Genomic DNA, 24,617 nt, shown 5'->3' with positions numbered 1-24,617 from the left:
GGCCGCCCAGGGCACAGGGCGGCGTCCGGGAATGCGACGGGGTCCGCTGCGCTCCCGGCTCGCGCTCCCACGTCCGCGCCGAGGGCCCTGGGGCCAGCGCCGGACCGGCCGCGCTGGGGGCGAGGCGGAGCGGGATGCAGGCGGCGCGGTGGGTGGCCCGGGCAGCCGCCGGACCGCGTCCCGCACCGCGACCCCGCCTCGTCTTCTTCCGACGGCGCGACCCTGCCGAGCTGCGGCCCTCGCGGGGCGGCGTCGCCTCGGAGCCGCGTGTCCTCCCCCGCCCCGGACTCCCGCCCGGGTCCCCCGCGGACGGAGCGTCTTCGGGGCGCGTTCCCGCACAGCTAACCCGCGGACGACCGGCCCGGCGGCCCCCCGAGGTCACTTCTGAAGGGAAGCGTCCCCGGCAAGGTCGCCCGAGGTCACACGGCCCGTCACCGGCCGGAGTCCGGTCTCACCGCGGCGACGGGGGCCGTGGGCGGGGAAGCCGGAGGAGCAGGACCGCGTGTCCCGCCCGCACGAGGCGGCCGGCAGGTGTCCGCGCGACGGGCCGCGGCAGCTCGGGGACACAGCGGCCCGACCCAGAACACCAGACGGCGGGGCCAGGGCGCGGGGCCAGGGCCTCCGGGGACCGCGCGCCGCTGAGCGCCGTCCGACGGCCACCGCGACCGCAGGGCACGGACGGGCACACACGCCTGCGCGCAGCAGCGCCGGGCCGTGCGGACGGACGCCGGGGACCCCGCGCGCCAGCCATGCACCCCCGACCCGCACCCAGACCCCGACCCCGACCCCGGAAATGCGGCTCTTCCCTCCCAACTACAAGTCCCAGCAGCCGCGCGCGCGGGCGCCGACGGGAGCACGGAGTACGGAGAGACTACAAGTACCGGCAGGCTCGGCGACCGTGCAGGGACTACGATTCCCAGAAAGCCCCGCTCGCAGCTCGCGCAGGGCCCTCCGGGATATGTAGTCGTCGCGGGGAGGTAATTCCGTAGTCATCCAGCCGCGGAAGAATGGTACATTCCTCTCCCGCCGCGCCGACGCGACTTCTCACTGGGTAACGAGAAGACGGAGCTCACGCCAGGGAAGGGACGATCCGGAGAGGCCCCGACCGTGGCGCGGCGGGAGGACGCGTGCGCATGCTCGGCGTTCGCCGGCGCGGGCGAAGGCGCGCGCGGGAGGCCCGCGGCGGCAGGCCCCGCCCCCTCGCCGCGTCCCGGAGCCCGGCGCGCCCTGCTCGGAGAGCCTGCGCAGACGAGGCGGGGCGGGGGGCCGCGGGGAGGGACTCGCGGCGCCTGCGCAGAGCGGCGGCTTCTCTCGCGAGGACGGACGCCATTATCGCATCTCCCCGACAAACACCACGAGAATTCCGCAGCCCACACGGTAATTGCAGCTCCCGCAGCCGGTCGCGTCTCCACCTCCCCCTTCCCGCGGGGCGAGAGCGAGAGCGAGAGCGAGATCTCCCCTCCTCCCTCCTCCCTGCGCCCTCCTCCGGCCGCCGTGCCCGCGCCCGCCGCCCCCGCCCGGACGCCCTGCGCCGCCGGCCAACGGCCCGCCGCCCTCGGCCCGGACGCCCCTCGGCGCCCTCGGCCTCAGTCCCGCCGGCGCGCCCGGCCCCCGCGCCCCCTCCCCGCTCCCCGCCGCTCCCCGCCGGGCCCGCCGCCCCCGCCCGTCCCCCTCCCCGCGGCCCGGCCCTCCCCCCCGCTCCCGCCGGCCCCCGACTCCGCTCCGGGCCGTGGGCCGCGCGCCAGCCTCGCTCCCCGGGGGCCGGGCGGGGGCCGGGCCGGGCGGCTGCGCGCGGCGGCGGGCGCCCCTGTCACCTGTCGGGGCGCGGGGGCAGCGCCCTGCGAGCGAGGCCCGCGCCGGGGGTCCCCGCCGGGCCGCCCTCCGCCGCGCGTGTGCCCGGGGAGCCGGCGGGCAGGAGCGCACCGCGTGGGCCGAGCGCTGCGGGGGAGGCAGGGCCCGGGGCCGGCTGCGGACGAGGTCGGGCGCAGGCTGCGGAAGTGGGGCCTCGGGGCTCGCCGCGGGCGCCGCCCTGGCCCGGTGCAGGCCCGTGTCGCCTGCGCCGTCCGAGCGCTTGCGGGGCTGCCCGCGTGGGGCTCGGCGCTGCCCGGAGACCGGCCGCTCCCGAGGAGCTGCTGGCGCGTGCGGGGCCCGTGCACGTGGGCCGGCTGGGGGCTCGCGGTCCGCCCTGTGCCGCCCCGCCCGGAGCGCACCCCGCGGCCGCCGGAGGTGTCGTGGAGGAGCCCGGGGAGCCCGCCGGTGGGGGGTGCAGTGGTCCTCCCCGAGCGAGGGGCGGGCAGCCCAGCGGACGGCCCCAGCGCTTCAGCCTTCCGCTGTAGGGTCGGGGGGTGCCGGTGCTGGCGGGGAGTGACCGGACAGCCCGCCGGGTTAGCCCTCCTGCCGGCCCCCCGGGCCTGTGCCTGCAGTCGAAGCAAGTGTCCGCTGGGGACGTGGGGTTGTGTCCACGTCACTCGGCTGTGGGATTCTAAACAAGGGTTCAGTGCGTCGGCCTGGACTGCTGGTCACCCCAGTGTTGTCATCCCGGGCACCCCGGGTCACGCAGACTGCCCCGTGTCATAGATGAGGTCACTGGGACCCACACAGGTGAGGATACTCGTCCAGGACACACACGGCCGAGGGCTGGAGCTCCGTCGCTGTGCGGTTTGTTTTCTGAGAAACGCGCAGGCGTGGAGAGCTTCCCCGGAGCAGCCGTGCAGGAAGCCCCAGGGAGAGCCGGGGCAGGGCAGCCGCTCGGCTGCACGGGCCACAAGGACTTAGTCTTTTTGCGTCCAGAGCCCGGACCGGGGCACTGGCACTGTCAGATTGCCGCTGCGGTGACGTTGCTGCTGCAGGATGACTTCCTTCCCGTCCCCGCTCCCCTCTCCGTAACCCACTGTGTTCGGGAATCCCGTTCCAAGACGGCGAGTGCTGCTTGCTTCGCTGCGGGAAGGTCTCTTCTGCCCGGTGCTGGCCTGGGCTGCCTCTCCGTGGTGCTCCGGGACTCTTCCCTGGTTTTACTTCTCAGGGTACTGTCCCCGCTCTCCAGCCTGCGCTCTTCTCGGCTGTCCTCCGCCTAGTCGGCATTGATCGCTCCGTGGCTCAGCCCAGGTTCGCGCGCACCTTCGTTTCCTGTGCGTCCGAGTCCCTTCAGGACTCGTGTTCCAGTCTTGGCTTTGTCCGTCGTTTCCAGTTTCAGTGCTTCAGTCCCTTCCAGGGACCTCGGGACCCGCTTGCTGCGGAGGCGTCCTCAGAGTGCCCTGGGTGTGGGGTCCCACTGCACGTGCTCTGAGGGCTTCCCCCGAAGCCCCGCGACCTTCTCTTGCATCCGCTGAGGAATTTCTTCTGGATTTATTCTTTCTGTCATTCTGATGTTGGACGTCTCGGACTGACCCACGGAATCTCTTGTTTTTACCCTCTTCGGTCACATCATTCTCATTTTGGGGAGAGGGCTTCTTTTATCTCCAGTGCTGTTCTAAGCTTTTCTTTCCACGGTTGAAGACCATCGGGAGCTTATTTGTCTGTTTTGTTGTCCGCGGTAGCTGCTTGTGTCACGAGTGTGCCATCTTCTTGACTTGGAGGATACCGAAAGGATTTTTTCATTTCTTATGTTCCTTGAATTCTTATATCTTGTAGTGTCGTTGTCGCCATCTTCTTAAAAGTGTTGGCTTTGTACTTCGTATGGCAAAGACTCCTTAAATATTGGTAATTACTGTTGTTTAGGGCAAGAGGAAGTGGCAGAGAGTTCCGAGTCTGTGGGGCGGGTTTTGAAAACGTGCGGGTCTCCCCTCCAGTGACCGGGACCTTGTTACTGTGTGGGATTTCAGGGGCCAGGTTGCAGAGCCTCTTCCTCTGGGTCTTAGAGCTGAGCTGAAGAAAGACCCCTCTGATTTGGGGATGGTCTGCCTGGTCTAGGGAGGGTTCTCGTACAGCTCTTCTGAGCCCGCGTCCAGCTTCTGGGAGCAGGCGCAGTCCGCGCTCTGCGGAGTGCCCTGGCCTGGCCTGCCCTGGCCGGTGTCGGCTTCGAGCCCACCTTCAGCTGCACCACTCCTGTGTGCTCCACACTGTGGTTTCCTTGGCCCTCAGGAGCCTCTTCGAGTCGCCCAGAAATTTGCAAAGTATCTTGTGTCTTACTATCTTTCTTGTGGGCTTATTATTATGCAATTACCTTAGTGGAACAAATAGAGGTCAACTTTGTACCATTTGCTCTCGGGAGCAGGAATTCCTGAGCCTATTCTCGTCATTCTGGTTCTTGCCATTTTGCTCTCCTGCCGCCCTGCGGCCTTGGTAATGGATGCCTTCTGCCGTGGAATGGGTGGCCTGACCACTGTCCCCGTGGCCGGCTCTGCGTTGCAGTGTGGGCGGATGTCCCGTGTTCCTGCTGGCGGTTCTGGTTCCGCAGCCTTGGAGCAGGGCCAGCTCAGCCCTGGAAGGCCAGCCGTAGACACAAGTCACAAAGGTAGATTCAGACTCGAGGTCGCCTTGGCACAGCAGCTTCTCGGGCCGTGTCACGTGAGGGTAGCAGTTCAGTGTGCCGGACGTCAGGATCGCTTCTACTTAAGCAGGAATTACACTTGAAGTGAAGTCTTGGTGCATTTTAGTCAATTACCCTTTGAAAATTGTGCGCAGTGAAGGACGTCCCCGCATCTGTCAGGGCTGTCGGGGCCCACACAATGACCTCGCCAGTGCTGGGTGTTGCCATTGCTGGGTGTTTCGAGGAAAAGGCAAACCCTCAGGCACCCACCACACGTGGAATCGGAATCTGCAACTTTGTAAACTTTTCCTTTTGCGGTAATTTTAGATTCACAGAAAAGTTGCAGAAATAGTTAAGAAAACTTTCCTGTTCCCGTCACCCACTTCTGGTAATGCTGAGTTCTTACACATAACCAGATATCCTAAAAATCAGAAGGTTAACATCAGCACAGTACTGTTAGCTAAACTACAGACCTAAGTGAATTTCATAAGTTTTCCATTAATACCCTTTTTCTGTTTCAGGATTTAATCCAGGATACCAGTCCGCACTTAATTGTCCTGTCTCCTGAAGTCTCCTCCAATCTGACACTTACATAGCCCGAGTATCTCTCCCATATATTCCTACATTACAAAGGGAAACATGGTAACTTCACTGTGGAAAAATCACCTCCTTAACATCACCAGTAATAACACCTACGATGTCACGCACCCCCGCTGATAACCCGAGTCACACGTGCGTGTCCATAGTCCAGTCCCGAGAGAGCCCGAATGGAGGGTCATTCACCAAACTGTTAATGGGTGTTCCTTAAAAGTATCTCTGTCTTGAAAGACCCAGAAAGACCCAGAATTTGCATTTAAAAAGATGGCCGGTGTGGTGTATGCACTTGGATGCTGAAGCAGTACTTCCTGTGCGAGACAGTCGCCAAGGAGGTCGGCCAGATAAAGAACCACAGTCTTGTGGACTGGAAAATGGGTGCTTCAGGGACGGGGTCTGGGCGAGCTCGTGATGGCATAGCTGGATAGCCGGCATCTCTCCTTAGCGATCGGGTGCACCGCGCGAGTCCCGACAGCTGAGCTGTTCAGTAAATACGGGACCCACAAGACGAACCTGGAAAGGTGCACTAACTTGACCGGTTCAGCCGTTCAGATCTGGGAAAGGAAACGTTTTTCTTCTCTTTTTTTGGAAGAAGCTCCTGGAGGAAAATACACATGAAGGTTTTCAGTGAGATTGACTCAGATAAAAGCTTTAGAAAGTCCTCCGTATGACAGGTAAATAAGCACCATTGTGTTCTCGGACGTCACGTATATGATGGTCGGAAAAACAAGATCACACGATGGCGTGTTCACTTGAGTACTCTGAACCGCTCCGAAGTGGTCACTGTTCTGGGGTGTGAGGAGGAGGGCCAGGGAACTGGGGAGCAGGCAGCCAGTGGGGTCACGTGAGTGCCGTTTGTTTTTGTAAAAAACGGCACTTGTTTCCTTGTTGGGGTCCAGTGCCCAGAGCTCGTTCAGCCGGTCCCCGAGAATTAGAGCCCGCAGCGACCCCTGCAGCTCAGGGTAGTGATGAAATCCTTCCCCCTTAGGTCACCCAGGTTCGTCTCTTGTGGGCCGCGACACCGGTTAGAAATCAGAGCTTTAGCTAATAGCTCATGCTGTCTTCGCCTTGCTTTCTGGCTCTGGTCGTTCCTTGTCCAGGACTGTGGCAGGACGGTCCCCCCCAACCCCCGCCCAGAGGAAGTTCCTGACTCCTCACCCCCCAGTGCAGTGGTGAGGGAGGCAGCCCCTCGTTCGTCTGTTCAGGGGAAGCGGAGCGCGGATCCGCCCCTGGAGCCTCCCGTGGCTTGAGACGTGTGGCGGTTCTTGATTTAACGTGAGATGGGGGCGTTGGCTCCTCCAGCCACAAGCAGATCGTAGGCCCCAAATTCTGTAACATCACATGAAATGAAATTTTGAATTAATTTTTCTGCACCTTTTTTTTTTCTTTTTTAAAGATTATTTATTTGACAGAGACAGAGATCATAAGCAGGCAAAGAAGCAGGCAGAGACAGAGAGAGGTGGAAGCAGGTTCCCCGCTGAGCAGGGAGCCCAATGTGGGGCTCGATCCCAGGACCCTGGGATCATGACCCGAGCTGAAGGCAGAGGCTTAACCCACTGAGCCACCCAGGTGCCCCTGCCCCTTTTACTTCTGCCCATGGCCAAGAGCTGTCCGATTTGGTTAAATGTTCCTTGACCATCTATCTCTGTGCTGGGCGGCTAGTCAGATTGGCTTGATGACTAAGCGTGACAGTGGAAGGGAGAGGCGGTGGTGGTCGGTAGTGACCTGCGGGGTCGGGTTGCGTACGGCGTGGAAGCGATGGACGAAGGACGTCGGGCAAGCAGAAGGCAGAGCTGAGCGCGCTTTAATTCAGCTGCGTGCAAAGTAGGTAGGTGCAGGGGGTGTTTGTGGGGGAAACGGACGCCGTTGCCTTGCCCAGGGGATTCCGTACAGTGTTTAGGAGAGGAGCATCCGCAGAGCACGGCGAGCGACGGCAGCTTGGACAGGAGGGCCCCGGGGGGACGGCGGCCCGGTGAGCAGCCGGGTGTGCTGTCGGGACCGTGGGCCCGCGGCGAGCCAGTCGGGCTGGGGCCTGAGCACCTGTGGGCAGAACCCTGTACTGACCAACTATTCAGTAATAAAGACTGACTTTCTGTGCTTCAAAACACTGCTTGTGGTCTGTACTGATTTTCCCTCGTTTCACAAGGTAGAGAATCATGAAATAACCGGAAGGGGGTTTGAGGGAAACTGCCCGTGAAAACTTGGTGATGTGCGCTGCCGGCCCTCCCGGGGGTCCGCAGTGCGTCCCTGGGTGTGGCCAGAGTCCTGGGCGTCTTCGCTTCACAGAGCAGGGACAGACCGACTCGGGCTGCTGTCACCTGTGATGCCGCCAGCAGGTGGATGGCCCGGAGGTACCTGTCTGCCGCCGCCCCATGCTGTATGGGGTGAGCTCTCCTTGCAGGAGCCCAGTGCTTGCCAGGCTGCCCTGAAGGTGCCCGCCGTGATGCACTCACCACGGTTTCTCAGACTGAATTGGTCAGAGAAGGCGGAGTGTCGTGTTTCCGGCTTAAAAGTCGTCGCAGCTGTTGGTAGTGACTTGGCCTTCTCCTTTTGCAATTAAAACATTTTATGGATTTTTACGATTTGGGACATTCAACTGATTTTCACACTTTTTTTGCCAAGTGAGGGTTTAATGTGTTATTTTAGATTTGTGTCATTCCAATTGATGTAAAATGCTATCACGCTGTGTTAGGGAGGCGACGGAGACAGAAGGGGCGGCCCGTGTACGATGACCGCAGGCACAGGCTGCCCGTACGGGGTGCCGGGAGGCTGGCTTCTGCAGTCCTCCAGGGGATTGTGCGGGAACTCCGCAAGCGTGCGTTACCTGGTTGGGATTTCCGTGGACCCCCCACGGTAGGAACCCGAAGTCTGTCCATCCAGTGAGCATGGCGGAAGAGGAGCCGGCGGAGACCCGGAGGCACGTCCCGGTCCTGCCACGGCGCAGGCACGTCTTTCGGGAGCCCAGGATGACCCTTCCACAGAAATGGGTTCGAGTTTCTTGATCCCTCGGTCTCGAGGCAGTTTCAAAGTCTGAAGATGCCACAAAGGTCACTCAACGCTTGGGAGCTCGAGGGCAGAAGTGCAGAATCCTTTCCCGTAAAGGGCAGGAGAAGGGAATGTTTTTGGCGTTGGCGTCTCTGTCCCGACTGCCCAGCTCTGCCCTTGGAGGGCGGGAGCCAGGATGCGGGCGTCCGTCCTGTAGTGCGGGGACTCCAGAGGCGCAGGGTTGGGCTCCTGGGCTGCGGTTGGTCCCCACGCCCAGACCCCGAATGCTCGTGTGGGTCGGAGGACTCCGAGATGAGGCTCGGTGACCGGGACATGGCGCGGCCACTGGAGCTGGTGCCAGGGCTGCTCACGGGGCTGTCCTCTGTCCCAGCCGCCATTACCCGCACCATCGCGCTCCTGACCTGCACGGAGACCGGGCTGTCCTGGGGGATGTCCGCGGGGGCCGCCTTGCCAGCGGCAGAAGGCATGTGGGGCGCGTGGGGCAGAAACCTCGAGTCCATTTTCGGGAAATCTGCTCGGAAAGGAAGTGTCCCGTGGCGGCGTCTCCGAAGTGGAAGTGGGCGTGTCGGAGGCCCCTTCGGAGGAGAAAGCTTCCCTCCGTCCCCAGCGCCGTTCTGTGGAGAAAACCCTCTTCTCTCCGTAGGAGTTGGGTGTTTTCAGGCTTCGAATTTGCAGGAACAGTACGAAGAGCTGTGACAGCCCTCTCCGCTCTCCCACGTCTGTCTTACACTTGATTCGCTTCCTCTCCTCTCTGTAACTGTCGATGTGTGTATTTTTTGCCCCTGAACAGCGCAAGATGTGATGCCCCTTTACTCCTAAGTCCTTAAGTAGTTGTTTCCTATAAACAGGGATACTCTTTTGTGTAACCACAACACAATTACTGAAATTGGAAATTGATCCTTCATCTAGCTCTGGTCTCTGAGCAGCGGGGTAACTCGGATTTTACTTCTTGTCCCGACAACGTCCTTGCGGTAAAAGAAAGACAGACTCTTCTACTCTTGGATGAATCTGTTTTTCCCCCAGAATATTTGCCCTGGCCCAAATAATCAGAAATTAGGCCCACACTCGTTATAAATGACACGTTTTAGTAAAATCAAATGTGTGAATTTATTGTTGACAAAAACCACGTTGAATAACCATTTCCTTCTGCGCTTCTGATTAGAAATGGGAAGACGGTCGCGGGGACAATGCTCGCTCTTTCCGGAGTCTCAGACCATCCGTCGCAAGTGTGCGTGCGGTGTGGGGAGAGTGCGCTAGAATTGGGGTCAGAAGTGAATAGGACCTCAGGGAGCGTCATCTGCTAGATTAGTTTTTAAAAGGTATTTTTTTAAACCTTTTTTTAATTTAAAAAAGTTTACTAAGGTTGTCTCAAGTGTGCATAACCCTGTTGGGCTAGGTAAGTTATTTTCCGAGGGTGCCTACTCAGTGCTGGACCTGGACCTGTGTTTGTTGTTGTTTTGTTTATTTTTAATCAGAATCTAAATGTTTTGGGTTTCTGAATTGAAAATTAACACCTTTGAAAGGTTGTTTCACATCTCAGAGATGTGAAAACATCTCTGAGAGCCAAGTAAGTTATGTCCTGTGTTTTTTTGTTTGTTTGTTTGGTTTGGTTTGGTTTTAGATTTTATTTGAGAGAGACTGAGAGAGAGAGCGGGGGTGGGCAGAGGGGGAGGGAGGAGTGGGGGGCTCCTTCCCAGGACCCTGCTATCGTGACCCGAGCCAAAGGCAAACGCTTAAACGACTGAGCCACCCAGGCGCCCCATGTCCTGTGTCTTTAACCAAAGTCAATTTTCTTGGTGAGCAAATAGATTTTCTTAAAATTTAGCAGTACGTTTCATCTGGAGATGATCCTCTCTCCCCAGCAAACCATTTCAGTCCCCTGCGTTGCCTTCCTTGTCTGAATTCGCGCCTGGAGTCCGGTTTGCTGGGCGGAGTGTGTGGCTCTGGGCTCCGGGCTCCCGTTCCGCACTCCGGCCGCGGGTCCTCACACGCTTCTGTGTCAGGCGGGCTCGTCCTCTCAAACGTGTGGCGGCTCTGTCGCTGATAGGACTGTCTAACGTGGCGTGGCATGGGCTGGTTTCGAGGAGGGGGAGTGTTGGGGTCTGAGACCCAGAGCACCTTGTTCTGGCTCTTTGACTCAGAGCAGACCCTTCAGCGTCCCCTCCAGGGTAGGGCAGCCCGAGCCCCACTGGCGGGGCTGGGGGGGGATGCAGATGGGCACATTCGGGAAGCCGGTAGCTCAGCGTTCACCGGGCTTCTCTCCTTCGTGCCCTCTGCAGCCCAGACTCCCGAGTCCCCATCCTAGTTCACACAGGCTTCCCGGTGTTCTGGAGCTAAGAGAAAGGCCAACTAGCTGGATGAGGACATTGGATGACCACGTGGCTGTACAGAATCACACTAGATGCTTTAATGGACGTTTGGGCTGTGTGGACCCTCTTTCAGTCTTAGACCTGATCCAGCTAATTTGGGGTCCCACGTGCAGCTTATTTGTGTTGTTTTCCATGACTCAGTTCTGACTCCATATCGAGAACCATGGCCTTGAGTAAAGCAGTGCCAGGATGCTGTATCTAGTACCGAGACCATCAACTGAGGTCCCCGGGCCCTCCCCACGATAGGGGCATGCCTACCACCAGCGAGCCCGTGTGAGGGCTGTGCCCGGGTCAGCCGGTGTCCCTGACATGACCTTTGCCAGTCTTCCTGGACTTTGTTTTCTGTTCTGGATCATATTAACGAGTTCTCGTTGGTGGTCAGCCCTGCCTCTGAGAGGTTGCACTTGCTTGACACGTGGCGGGGATCAGAAACTTGTAGAATTGTCTCCGCGTCTGCCACCTGTCACCTGTCACTGTCAGTTATTTTAATGACTGCTCAAGTTGGGAGTTAATCTTCTTTTGTTTCTACGTTGCCTGGTTAGGATCCCAAACTGCCTTACCATCTTGGCACCCGTTAGTTGTTTTGTTTGGTTTCTGTGAAATCACGAGGTGGGCAAAGGAGGTTAGTACACTGTGGTGTCCTTATCCTTGGACCGATGACTGTCCTCCTCCCCAGGCTTCACAGTACGCGGCGTGAAGCAGGAGAAGCAGATGGGCGAGGAAAGGATTTCGGTTTCTGGAGGGAGCCAAAAAAGGTGGACGGCTGCGCAGGCGCAGACACCAGGGAGGAAGATGGACACTGTGTCGGCGCAGTTAGCAGGACACGGTCGTGGGGAGCGCGCTCTGCTAGCTCCCCGCCCCCGCCCTGTGTCTTCAGGGCACTCTGGTCGTATTTCCACATCCCAGAATCCTGGGTTTTAGAACTGGCCAGGAACTGGGAGGCATTTTAAATTAGTAATCTCGCTAGGAAGAAGCTTGCCCATACTTGTGAGGGACACGTTTATTTGAAGCGCAAGGACCCACGATGACTTCTGTGTCTCTGCTGGGGGGAGCTGGCCAGCGTGCACTCCACAGGCCACTGTCCCTGCAGCCGTCCTGGACAAGCGTTAGCTCTCAAGACGCTCTTGCTCTCTCCAGGGAAAGGCCCTCTCTCGCATTTCATTGTACCCTGTGAGTGTGCTGTCGCTCTGCGGTGCTGTCACTTGTGTGTGTCACGAAAGGGCGGTGCGCTAGGGCCGTCGGGGGTTGCTGCCGGGCTCTTCTCTGCGCCCCCGGAGAGCAGCTCCAGTGTGACAGTGGGTTTGGAAACCAGACTGTGTGTCTGGGATTCGGAGGGAGAGGGAAGACACGCTGTTTGTGAACGGTTTGGGGAGAGTTCCAGAACGCGCTTGAAGAGTCGGGCGCAGGAGGGATGTGGGGGGGGCAACCCAGTGGACTGGTGGGTTTTATTATTTTTGTTTTTTTCCTAAACGTTTCCTTAGAGCCTTTTACCGGCGATGCTGCAGAGTAGAACGCGTTGTTCTTCTGTACCTGGTTCCCCCACTGTCAGCAGGGCACGTCCCCGCGGTGTGGGGTGCCGGCCACTGGCAGGGAGCCCTCCAGCCGCTGCTTGGCCCCTCGGGACGAGTGGCTGCCGTGGGGTCCAGGGTTCTGTGCCGCCTCTCCTCCCCTAGGTCTAGAGGAGAGCAGCGAGCTCACAGGTGTGGGGCCTCCGTCTCTGCCCGCCGAGGGCCGGTGTTACGGGGCGCTGCTGCCTCGGCGTGTCCGGGCACCCCTCGAGATGCTGCGGTCTGGACGCAGACCTCCGCAGTGAAGGGAGTCCTGCGGGTGCCCGGGTTTCCAGCGTGCCCGGCGCGGGCAGGGGTTTGCACTGCGCTGCCGCTGACGGTGTGCACCGGCCGCCGGAGAGTGCGCGGAGCGAGACCCCGCACGGGCCTGATCTCGGGCTGCGCCGTCGCTCAAGCGAGCTGCTCGTCTCGCTGCCTTCGGTGACTCGCAATCCCTGGTCACGGGTCAGCACAGCAGGTGATCATGAGATACTGTGAGAACCACACCTTTCGCTAGTTGTTGGTCACCTGTAAGCCGCAGAGCTCGCCCTGTTTCGCCCCTCCGTGCTCGAGTGCCCGTGTCCCGAGAGCAGGAGCGTCCTTGCACATAACCGTGCCTGAGAGGGAGCAACAGTGCCACCGAGGACGCTGCCCAGGTCTAAGTGTCCCCCGAAATCATTTATGGCTGATGATCCCGCCCCCTGCTGGGACCTTATGGCATCGGGCGGGGCTCCTTAGGCTTGGATCACTGAGAGCTGACCTGCTAGTTGGTTTTTTTAATCATTACAGAGATTTATTTATTTATTTATTTAAAATTTTTTTATTTATTATAAACATATTTTTATCCCCAGGGGTACAGGTCTGTGAATCGCCAGGTTTACACACTTCACAGCACTCACCATAGCACATACCCTTCCCTGTGTCCATAACCCCCCCCTTCTCCCAACCCCCCCCCCAGCAACCTCAGTTTGTTTTGTGAGATTAAGAGTCACTTACGGTTTGTCTCCCTCCCAATCCCATCTTGTTTCATTAATTCTTCTCCTACCCACTTAACCCCCCATGTTGCATCTCCACTTCCTCATATCAGGGAGATCATATGATAGTTGTCTTTCTCTGCTTGACTTATTTCGCTAAGCATGATACGCTCTAGTTCCATCCATGTTGTCGCAAATGGCAAGATTTCGTTGCTGCTATAAACATTCGGGTGCATGTGCCCCTTTGGATCACTACATTTGTATCTTTAGGGTAAATACCCAGTAGTGCAATTGCTGGGTCATAGGGCAGTTCTATTTTCAACATTTTGAGGAACCTCCATGCTGTTTTTCAGAGTGGTTGCACCAGCTTGCATTCCCATGTTTTTTTTTTTTTTTAAGATTTTATTTATTTATTTGACAAAGAGAGACACAGGGAGAGAGGGAGAGGTAGGCTCCCTGCTGAGCAGGGACCCTGCTGCCGGGCTTGATCCCAGGACCCTGGGATCATGGCCTGAGCCTAAGGCAGACGCCCAACCAACTGAGCCCCCCAGGCACCCCAAGCTTCTGCTGGCTTTATGCCGTGGGCTTTTCAAGGGCCCTGGGAGATCTGAACCTCTGACACCTTCGTTCTTGCCTCTGTCCTCTGCCGACTCCCCCAGATCTCCAGCAGCCTTGGTCAGTGGTCCCTGAGCTAGGCCTGTTCCCCGCTCCGGCCAAGCGGTAGATCCCGCTCGTCCCTCGCACCCGCTGTGCTAGGAAGCACCTTCAGGGCGGGTGACGCTCTCCTCCCTCATGGCAATGGTGGACCGCAGCGCCTAGCGGCTACTTTAGAAGGGCGCAAGAAGGCCACTTAATGTGTGAAAGTTCACAGAGGCTTCTAGAAACTCCCCCCAGAGCTAAGACATCAGGCTGAGGCCTGGAAGCCTGCAGTTGGGTGCACAGTACCGTGCTCCTGCCTCTTGGGGGCAGGTGGTGGTTTCTGTTGTCGGGGGAGATGCCTACCGTGTGAGCGACGACGCACCGCCGACTCGGGGCCTTGCGGTCGGGGCTGTGGCGGTGAGCACCCGCGCTCCTCCCCGCGGGCTTCTCAGGCGCGTTCATGTTTGTCTTTGGCAGTTGGTAAATCAAGTGAAAATTGCTTGTAATTGCTTTGATGGTTTGCATTTCATAGCAGAAGTTACCCGAAATTCACCCAGTTGTGCAGGAGATGGGGTGTAGAGAGCAGCGACTGTCAGTCAGTGGGGTCTGAGGGGCTGGCGGGGTCTTGAGAACTTGCCTGTGGCCTGAGAGGTCGGTTTTCCTAACGATCAGAAGAGGCCACTTGCCTCTTCTGTGTGCCAGTACTTGCACTGATGGTGCAGCCACCGGGCCACACCTGAGGCCAAGGCCCCAGGCTGCAGTTGGGTCCTTATAAAAAAAAGCCATTTTCACCTAAGAATGTCCCTGACACAGCAGTACAAATCTATTTCATTGAGTCTCAACCTGTGAGTACACGTCCCTTTAACACTCAGTGTGACCAGCGGGAAGTTCGTGGAAAGCAGGCGTCTGGCTTTCCGAGTGGCGCGTGGCCTCGAGGACAAGCCCTCCTGCCCGTCCGGTGCTCGCTCAGCGAGCTGTCTCTTTTCAAGGGCCAGCGGGAAAGAATAATCGACAAACTGCAGATGTTTCTTGCTAAGTGAACATTTAGCCGCCAGCGCTCTCGCCGGTGATCAGATTGGGGCTTCCAAGTGGGATTGGAATTTCCGAAAGTGTGTCACTGCCATGGGGACCCCGACAGCTTCTCGGTACTTACAGATGTTTCTGCTACCAGCGTTACTGTAAATGAACGTCATGCTTTGATGAGACCTAATAAACGGCATTTGGAAAACGCTCATCACTCGGTGACCCAGTGTTTTCCGGATGAGCAGTGCACGGCGTTACACACTGGCCTCTGGGAGATCTGTGGCCAGTGCAAGACGGACCGGTGGATTTCAGAGTCAGAAAGTGAAATGGTCAGCGATAAGGTTTCACATTGCTCACCGCAGCGAGACTTTGGGGGAGAAGAAGACACCTGTGGAGTTTTGGTGCGCAGTGACAGGGAACAGCCACGGCCACCTGGAACGGTGCTGAAGCAGTGTCCCTGTCGCGCTTCTGCGGGATGGTGGCTTGTCTTCGTGTGTGTCAGCCGGCACCGTTCTGAGCACAAGACTGAAAGTTGCCACAGATCTGGAAATCCGGTTATTTTCCCTTGAAGCCTGACCTCGAGATTCTGCTGCTGCTCTTGCTTTGGGATCTGTGGTCATTTTTCATAAAAGAGGTTTGGTATGTTAACATGTGATGTGTTTATTTTTTATAATTTGATTTCTCTAATTTTTAAATGAATGAAGAGATGGTCATGCATTTTCTGCTCTAATTTCAGATCTGGTAACTGCTAGGTACACCCCTATGGGCACGAGATCTTTGGGGGTCTCACTGGCTTTAGGGTGGTCTGGGGGGTCCTGAGCTCGGCACATGTGTGACGAGGGCAGCGGGGGCTACGGGACCAGCTTCGGTCCAGCTCTTTCCTCCATCATGGGTCGTGTTTGAGGAGGTGTGTAGTTTTTGGAAAAGATGAAGAAATGTGGCAAATTTAATCAAACATATTAGCCGGCTCTCTGAAGACCTGCTCTCTTGTTTGGCTGTTCTCTGATTTTAAATGTAAGCATGTTTAGGGACTGTCTTAACCAAGGCTAGGTTTTCCTAGGAAGAAGTGGAAACCACAGGAAGACAGATTTCCTGCTTCCCAGTTTTCTGCCCTCCCCCGACCCCCACTGATTTGGGAGGAAAAAATCAAGCAAGCTGAGTTTTTTTCAGATGCCTTAGTTTAAATAATATTGATTTCTTTGCTTACTGCATACTGGCTTTTAATTATGTCATTACTACAGTTGTATCCAAAAGGATTTGACTGAATGGAATGATTTTTTAGTTTCTCGGAGGTTCCCCCACATTCCGAGCATCTGTTCCCGGTAGTAGTGCTCCGAGACTCTTGGACATGTGCCGGGGCACTCCTGACCCGCAGGGTCGTGCCTTTAGTTCGTGTCTTCGTCACGTGTGACGTGAAGTTAGACTAGCACTAGACTTAAGGCCCTTTCGAGGTAGGGCGTGCCCAGGCTTTCTGGCTCTGTCTCGCTGGCTGTCCACACCAGGTCTGTCTGACGGCGGGGAAGTCATTGCAGTAGCGTGGAGTCCAGTCGCTGTCCTCGGGGTGATGCCGAGGTAGCCTCTTCCCGGCCAGGGTCAGTGTCAAGCCTTCGTTCAGGGTTGTTGTAAGAAACAGCTCTGCGAAGAATTTCTGCCCTAAAAAAACTGATGGGAAAGAAAATCCTATATGTGTGACATCCCTAATGAGACAAACCACGTGGTGGTGTTCTTGCAGGGACAGAAAATCCCAGCGTGGGCACAGGGAGGCTTTGTTCGCTTGTTTTTTTCTTGCCGCTCTTTTTGTAACGAGGGCTGACAGTCCAGAGCATTTCCTTTTTTTAAGCCTTTACTGCTAAGGCAAAGTCGTATGCTCAATTACAGTAGCTTTTCTTTATTCCTATTTTAATGGCCTTGTGGTTTTATTTTATGGGTGTTCAAAATATTTACAAATTAGCAAAATTAAAAATAAATGTGCAGTTCTGTATTTCCTCTGATGAGCAGCTGCTGGGGTCTGCCTGACAAGTGAGGAGCCGCTTGTTACATTGTTAACTCCATTCACAGGAGTCCAAGGTCGTAACGGAAACTGACTCGGGACTTAGTTACAGGTCGGTCCTTACTGAAATGGAAACACAGACCCAGTATGTTGCAGACTTTCTGCACGTTCTTAACTCGGAGTGCTGACCGTCCTGGTTCTGCACTGGGGTAGAAGCCCGCAGTGGGTTCTTCCACGAGACATACCGTGCGTGTCGTTCCTGCGTCTCAGCCGGCGCCAGGCCCGGTGCTGGGCAGAGAGAAAAGTGATGGAAGTCCCTGCCGGAGGGAGCTTATCTCCTGGTAGGTGAGACAGGTGCTCTAGGGGTGTATGCAGTGACTGAGGCTGGCAGTGCTTTGTGCTGAAGCAGGACGGGAGCAGGGAGGCAGGCGCGACCGGTGGGTTTCACATGGATGTGATTCAGTGTCTCTGGGAAGATGGCTGGAGTGTCAGGGCGCTGAGCTGACCATGTCCCAGCCGAGTGGGGAGGCCACCTTGGCTGGGTCCAAGGAGCGCAGGGAGAGCCTGAGGGGCACGGGAGGGTGTCGGCCAGTACACAGCTGGCTTCAGAGTGCCAGGAAGCCCATGAGTTGGCAAGAAGCCTTTGGTGGCTTTGAACAGAGGAGTGACACAGCCTGACACGTGTTTTAACATGGTCCAAGTGGCTTTTGAACTCGGTATTGGGCATAATGCAAAGACGGAGCAGGGAGACTGTGGAGGCTAGCCCGCAGATCCAGATGTGAGAGGACGAGGCCCGAGCGTGTCAAGTGAGAGCTTGGCTCACAGATTGGATGTAAGAGGGACAAGAGCCAAGGACCGAAGGTTTTGACATGGCAAGTCTGCGGGGAGCAAGGTGGTGGCAGGGTGGGTGCTGAGTGCGCTTTGGGCATGTGGAGATTGGGACGACCCCGGGAGGTGACCAGGATCCGGCTGCCGCGTGGACCTGCAGTTCACCCGAGAGGTCTGAGTCGTAGCTGGTCGTCCTCGTGACTGAGAAGAGGTCCTGCCCCTAGCCTGGACATTCGGCCAAGTCCGGGAGATGAGGACCCCCACAGAGGGAAGGGAAGGCAAGAGAGGCAGGTGCATGAGGCGGGAGTGAGCCTGCCTGGACCCCACCTAGGCAGTCTGGTGGGTGGAAGGATGTCTGATCGGGCAAGGTCCTAGAGGGAAGCGAGGCGGCAAGTCTGGGCAGTACATTGGGGGGTTTTGCCCTGAAGGGGAGCAGAGCGGCAGAGGTGGAAGGCAGTTGGGGACATACCGTGACTTGCATTGGGAATGACCCCAGAGCCCAGGGGAGCGCCCACAACAGCCACAGGGGCAAGGGGAGTTCTTGGGAAGCACTGGTGGGGGATGGGGAGAACCAGCTGGCCAGCTGTGCCCTGGAGGGAGGGGCTGGCTGCGGAAGGTGGAGGAGAAAGGGTGGGCCCCAGACTTGGGGGCGGGTGCAGGGGTGTCACGGGTGCCGGGCAGCGGCGCTCCCTGAGCACGGCTGTGTGGATTTGTGCACAGGCAGGGCTGAGGCAGTTGTCTGGCGTTCGCTGGGGTTTGACACGGTGCCTTGTCTGAATTCCCGCCGGTCTTAGGGAAGCAGTTTCCCAGGGACGATTACAGGTGCTGCCGGGAGACCCCACACCTGGGAAGGGTACGGGACGAGCGTGGTCTGCGTTCTTCCTCCCTCCCGGGTACCAGGAAGTTCACTGTGGTCACTGCAGACCCTCTTGGGAGCGTTTACACACACACGGACGTGTGAGTGCACATACGTGCCGTTATTAGCCAACAGGACTGGGGTCAAGCACATCTAGTTCTACAGGTTTCCTGATAAACGTCCCTCTCCGCTCGCGTGAGATGCCGGACATCTTCCCATCGCTAAACCCGCCCCACTCACAGCGACGAGGGCGCCGTTTCAGGGCGTGCTGTGCCGTCGCTCGTCCCTCATCCCCCCAAGATCAAGCACTTGGGCCGTTGATGTTGCTTGGTGGGTTCTGGACTTCCGGTACTGGGGAGGGTGCCCCCTTCGCAGGCGTGCTAGGGGCCAGCTCCTCGTCGCTGTCAGAGACGTACTGAGCCTTAATCTCAGCCCAGCTGCTTCATTGTGTTAGGACTGGATTGTCTCCAGGACTTCTGAGAAATGGTCGATCTAATTTGCCAAAATGGCAACCGCATGTTCCGCTCGGCTCCAGTTTTCTTGGGCTGGTTGCCCTAGTTTTTTCTGTTCGGACCTTCACTGTTAGCAGAATTTTAAATGACTCTATCCTGGCAACAGAACCGTCTTGAGTAAACAACCTGGATAGCGTGTGGCGTCCTCATTTGGAAGAGCTCAGAGCTGGGGATTTTATGGCGAGCTTGGAGTATTTTCTCAAGCTGTTTGCAGAATTTGGAAGACCGGGAAGAGGCTTGAACTGGGCGTCTGAAAACTTTTCATTAGCCCTTGGTGAGCGAGCTGTTTAGCCTGGGACCTGTGGCCCCGGGGCTGTCACGAACGGGAGTCCCGGCGCCGCACCTGGGTTAAGCCTGGCAGCGTGCGGCGGCTTCCGGAACTCGCTGTTCTAGAGCAGGTGGCTTGTGAGTTTCCCTTCCGGTGCGGGAAGTCTGAGGCTGCCCGTGCAGGGACATGTGGCAGCTCCTGTCCTGCTCTCTGCGCCAGCCTTCTGGTCCTTTCTGTCCCGTCCTCATGCCTGGAGTCCGGCAGCCGGAGGGCAAGGAGGAGGGCTGTGGCCACATGCCAGCTGCCCTTTCACGAGGCGTCCCGGAAGCTGCCCTGTGCCACGTCCGCGCTTACACCCCGTCGGAGGGACCCGGATCCTGGGCCGAGGTGTGCTGCTGGAGTGGCTGGGGGGGAGGGCAGTCGGCCTGGGCCACGTGTCCCCCTAAACTGTGGCTCTTATACGGAGTGTCCGTGGAACAGCTACTGAGATAGGCCGTCGCCGTTGGTGTTTGTGAGGCTCTGAAACTTGGCAGAATTTTGTCTCTGTGTCTTTTTCCTGGAAAACGGTTCATAGGGGTTTTTTTGTTTTTTTTGTTTTTTTTTTAGATTTTGAAAGCAGTCAGTGACCCGAAAATGTTTTAAACCCACCAGTTCAGAGGTTGGTTGGGTAGTTCTCTCCCTGAGGTCTGCCGCCTTGGTTAACCCGTTCACCGTATCCTTCAACAGTCTTTGCTTGGGTTCTCGATTTGGGCAAAGGAAGACGGAGTTTATGGCCGGACTAGCTCCGACCCTCAGACTGACCACCTGTTAATCTACTTAGAGGTCGTCTTCAGAGGACACCAAGGTGGCACGACACCTGTTTCCAGACCGTCCAGTCTGATTGGCCTCGTGCTTCCACGGGTGTCTGCCTGGACCACTGGGTCTCGGAGGGGTGAGCCCCAGCGCTGGGCGAGCACAGTTCTCCGGCAGGGCCTGGGATGGTGGAGTCCCCCGGCCATTTATGCCTGTGTGTTTAGATGACTGATGTTTCTTCTTCTTCTTCTTTTTCCTAAGTAGGCCTGGTACCCCACGTGGGGCTTGAACTCACGACCCCGAGATCAAGACCTGAGCAGAGATCAAGAGTCGGACACGTAACTGAGCGAGCCATCCAGCTGCCCCTAGTTGACTATTTTTAAAAAGTGCTTTTTCTTTCTGAAAAGATGATAGATGCACAGGATAAAAATGCAAATATTATAAAAGGATGAACAGGGGAAAATAATTTCCTTTCCTTCTTATGTCCCAGAAGTAATCAGTGTATGTCTAGCATATCTCTTGTAGACAAGAACACACGCTATACACTTTGCTCTGTCTACACTCGTGTAATTCAGCATCTTGGGAGCTGGTTCTTAGAGATATCCGGCCTGTGTTTTCACGTGGCTGTTTCGGTGTGTCCCGTTGTGTGGCTGTGGGTGTCCTGCAGGAAATCCTGTCACTGTACGTGTCGGCCGTATTCCTTCCTTTGCTTCCCAAGCAGCACCTTAGTTGTTGTAGGTTTTTGTGGCTGTAGATCTTTGCGCATACATGTGGATCTGGGTGCTGGACGGATTCCCGAAGGGGGTGTGCAGGGTCCGGGCCATGGCCAGCCGAGTTCTGACCGCTCTCGCCTTCTGCTCTTGACGGAGTCCTGCCGGTCTCCGCTGCCACCGACGCCCCACGGAGCCCGCCGCGGCCGCCTGGAGCCCACCGAGTGATGAGGGTTGCCGGTCTGACGGGTGCAAGGCGGTGTCTCATTTGGAATCTGCAAGAATCACGTGCAAGGTTGAAGTCTTCTCATGTTTAAAGGCCTTGTGACTTCTTTTTTTTTTCTGTGAATTCACCCTCATTTTGTATGCTCGCTTTTTATCGGGGTTATTGGTCTTAGGCCTGTCGCTGTGCAAGAAGGAAATTAGCTGTTTGGTGTACGTGTAGCTAATACCGTTTTCAAGTTGGTTTGACTTTTGCCTTTAGAAATCCTTATTAAATATACTACGAATTTAGAAAACTGTAGTTCTGTCCACTCTGTTGTTCTCTCCTTTAATTAATAGGGACTTTCTTTGTTGCCCCCCGACCTGGGGTTCCCTCATATGCCTTTTGGTTTGCTGTGTGTGTTTTGGTGGCGCCCGTGGCGTGTTCCGCGACGTCTCTGTGTGCTGGGCGTCGGGGGCAGTAGGGTTCTGGAGATGGCTTTGCGTGTCCGGCGGCGGGCCTGCCTCTGGGGGGTGGCGTGCTCGTCGTTAAAGCGGGAGAGTCGTGTTTGGTGTTCTTGATGTTGGTGGCTCAAGCGCCACGTTCTTGATTCATCAGGATCGCAAAGTCGCGTCTTCACGGTATCACCTCCCCACTCCCCACTCTTTGTGCCGTGGAACTTCTCTGTGGTCCGTTTCAGGTGGAGCGGCAGGATAAGTGTTTGATTTCTTTTTATCACCATTTTGAAGAAATTAAAGACTTCATTCCCTGGCACCTTCCGAGGGTGACTTTTATTGTTGTTGGTATCGTGATGTCATGAACTTAAAAATACTTTCTTAAGTCCATTGACATAGTCATTCTTGTTGATGGTCGGTCTTTTGTCTTGGCTCGAGGAGGAGCTTATCCACCTGATAGAGCCCTAACGTCCGTCGTACCTTCCTTCCCTCTGGCCTGGCTCGCTGTCCTGTCATCCTTGTTGATGGTCGGTCTTTTGTCTTGGCTCGAGGAGGAGCTTATCCACCTGATAGAGCCCTAACGTCCGTCGTACCTTCCTTCCCTCTGGCCTGGCTCGCTGTCCTGGGCTCATCTGCGCACCCCTTGTCTCGTTCCGGAGTCAGCGGCTCCTCTGGGAGGCCCTGCTCTCCTCGGGTGGGACGTGTCCCTGCAGCATCACAGCGCGGGCTCTAGGGACGCCCGTCGCTACCGGACTGACCGCGGTCTCTCCGCCTTTCTTCGCTGGACACAGTTAGAGTGAGCACACAGACACACGGCACGCTCGAGTTCGCACTTGCCGCCCACTCACAGCCCCAGGTGTCTGCCTGACCTCTGGGTTCCTCGTCCCCGTCCTCAAGGACATGGAGAGTGATGGGGTTGGAAAGTCCCGGAAGTGCTCCTCTGAACACAGAACATTCTCCGAAGGGCGTTCCGACGCTGCCGGTCGACGTGACCGTGGACGATTGGGCCCTTATTCTGCGCACGTTCCTCCAGTTTTCCTCCCGTTGGAAGGCGGGTGTTTGTATCTCAGAGCCCGCGGCCCTCGTGGGGTACCGCGCCGCTCTCCGCCGCTCTCCGCCGCTCTGCGCCGCTCTGGGTTCGCTCGGGAGTGAGCGCGCCCACCGCTCGCCGGTTCCCACCGGTCTCTTCAGCTGCGTTTGCTTTTCCCGTTTGTTTTCCAGCCGTTTTCTTGGGGGCGGCTCCTGGGAACGTCCTCCTCTCGCGCTAGGTGGCGAGAAATGTCTGTCCCCCTCTCGCTCGGAAGTCCTTTTGTCTGCGTGGACAATGCTCGGCCCGTGTTCCTTTCTTTGAGGGTCCCAGACATGCTCACCTGGTTTTCCTGTTGGAGTTGGATCATCTTTTTCCCATTTTACGTCACCTGGTCTGTTTGCCTGGACGTGTAAGGAGTTCCTCTTTCTTTCAGTAATATTTTTATTAGAGTGTGTCTTGGGGTCGGGTGTCCGTTTCCCGCCCCCTCTCTCTGGGTTTGTGGCGTGTCTTTTTGGGAAGTCGTTTTGGACGTGCTCCTTTCCAGAGAGTCGATTTGCCTCCCCCTCTGGGCACTCCATTCCCCCGGTTGGCCGTGGTTTTCCTCTTCGGAGCGCCCCTCCCCGTGCCAGCGGGCCTCGGCCACCGTCCGGGCTCCTCCTTCTGGAACTCTTCGCCATCTCTTTCTCTTTCTTAAAAATTTCCTTCTTTTCTCCTTTTGCGTCTCAGGCGCTGTTTGCCTGTGTTGCCTGCGCCTGGGCGTCCCCTTGCGTTCACGTCCGCGCTCTCCTGACCCCGTCCCTGCCCGTCCGCACCTTCTGATGCCGTCCTGCGCTCCCCGGAAGCGCTGTCCTTGGTGCGCTGCAGGGGCGCCTGGTGCCTCTCTAGGCGCTTGTGTTCGCGTGGGCTGCTGTGGTCTGTGCCGGCGTGGCTTTTTCCTTATTCTCTTAGATCACGTTATCTTTGCATGAGCTTGGACTTTAGTATCTGCTGTTGTTCCTTTTCATGAAGAATTAATTTTCCTGAATATTTAGAAGGGAGGCATGGTTTAGAATAGTTTTTTCTAATTTCGGTGCTCAGGGTCCTATATGCCATTGATGTTAGAAAGTTTTAAAAGATGCAGCAGTTTGTTTTCTGAGCTCTCCTGGCTCTGCTTTTCTCCCCCACATTTTTTTTTTTTTAAAGTACGCTCTGTGCCCTGAGTGGGGCTGGAACTCGCAGCCCCGTGGTGGAGTCCCCTGTTCCGCCAACGGAGCCAGCCAGGCCCCCTCTCTCCCACCTTCAGCCAGACTCCATTTCCCTGTCTCTCTCTCTTCCTGTCCTGACTGGATATTCTATCCCCAGTCATTTCTTTTTAGTGGACGTGGCCTGAGGGGAGCTTTGGGTAGTTAGATAATGAGCTCTGAGCGTTCCTGGGGTCTGGACTGTGCTAGGCCTTCTGGACACTTCCGCAAGCCTGTCGCCATCCTCTGTCCTTGCACGGTGCTTGGTCCTGGTTCCGGCTGCTGCTCTCTGCTTCCTGCTTCCATCTGCTTCTACCACCGTGACCTGTAGCTTCCCCCATGGCGACCTTGTGGCTGTCAGCGCTTTGTCCCTCTGCGCTGGTATTTGGGGGCTCGTCAGGAAAACCCCGTCACACCGTCTCGTTACGGGTGCTGACCTGGGTGTTGGTCTTGCTGGCCTGGCTGCTCACGTGCTTTTGTTGGGGGGACGCGGGGCTTAAAGACCTCTGTCATCACCATCTTTCCACTGCGGGTCCTACCAGTTCGGTGCTGCCGGCGAGGCCTCCCCTGCCCCCCGCCCGGTGTGTCATCGGTCTCCCCGTTGTTGTGGACAGTGGGTGCTTGGGCCTCTCGTTCCATGTCCTGTCAGGGATGTCTGTGGGGAATAAAAATGCCTTTGCGATTTCGAGAACGCGTTTATGTAAAAATGTTGCCCGTACTCTCTAAAGGAAGAGGGAAGACAGGAGCTTGGTTCCTTCTTTGACAAATTCGTCTCTCAGAAGTTCTGTAGAATTAAGATCTGGATGAAGGAGAAGCGGCAGCACGTTTTCTTCGCGGACGTGAGCACATGTGGGATACCTGCAGGTTTGCTCTTACGCCTGCTGGAACCGACTCATTAAAAGGAGATGTCCTTAGACACCTGGGTGAAGCCAGGCGATCTGAGATTTGGACTGGACCCCTCCTGCCCCACAGGAGCAGGGACTCGGGACTGTGAGACGTCCTGGTGACAAGGGCCATGCCGGCGAGTTCGGGGTGTGCTTCCTGTCCCCGGAGAGCATGTACTCTAGTTGGCGGACGGGCAGGAAATAATGTGTATTAAAAACGTGTAGACACAAATAACTGAAGATGAATATG

At 57.1% G+C, this 24,617-nt stretch overlaps 1 protein-coding gene across 9 annotated transcripts in view; it reads left to right on the top strand.

Moving 5' to 3' along the window:
• The first annotated feature begins 1,283 nt into the window (after positions 1 to 1,283).
• The window catches only part of LOC122911148 (BTG3 associated nuclear protein), a 115,239-nt gene continuing 91,905 nt past the window's right edge, over positions 1,284 to 24,617 (top strand). For 2 of the 9 annotated variants that reach the window (XM_044255582.1, XM_044255574.1), the window contains exon 1: positions 1,975 to 2,601. In XM_044255582.1, coding sequence (XP_044111517.1) covers positions 2,578 to 2,601 — 24 coding nt within the window. In that variant the 5' untranslated portion in view covers positions 1,975 to 2,577. Of the gene's footprint in view, positions 1,378 to 1,972; positions 2,602 to 2,630; positions 5,737 to 24,336; positions 24,348 to 24,617 lie in introns of those variants that run through there. The other 7 variants (XM_044255583.1, XM_044255575.1, XM_044255580.1 and 4 more) reach the window with 6 other exon arrangements.

The sequence above is a fragment of the Neovison vison genome, chromosome 7 (genome assembly GCF_020171115.1).
Source record: "Neovison vison isolate M4711 chromosome 7, ASM_NN_V1, whole genome shotgun sequence".
Classification (NCBI taxonomy): Eukaryota; Metazoa; Chordata; class Mammalia; order Carnivora; family Mustelidae; genus Neogale; species Neogale vison.
The sequence above is the reverse complement of the archived record's forward strand: the minus strand, read 5'-3'. Positions and strand labels throughout refer to the sequence as shown.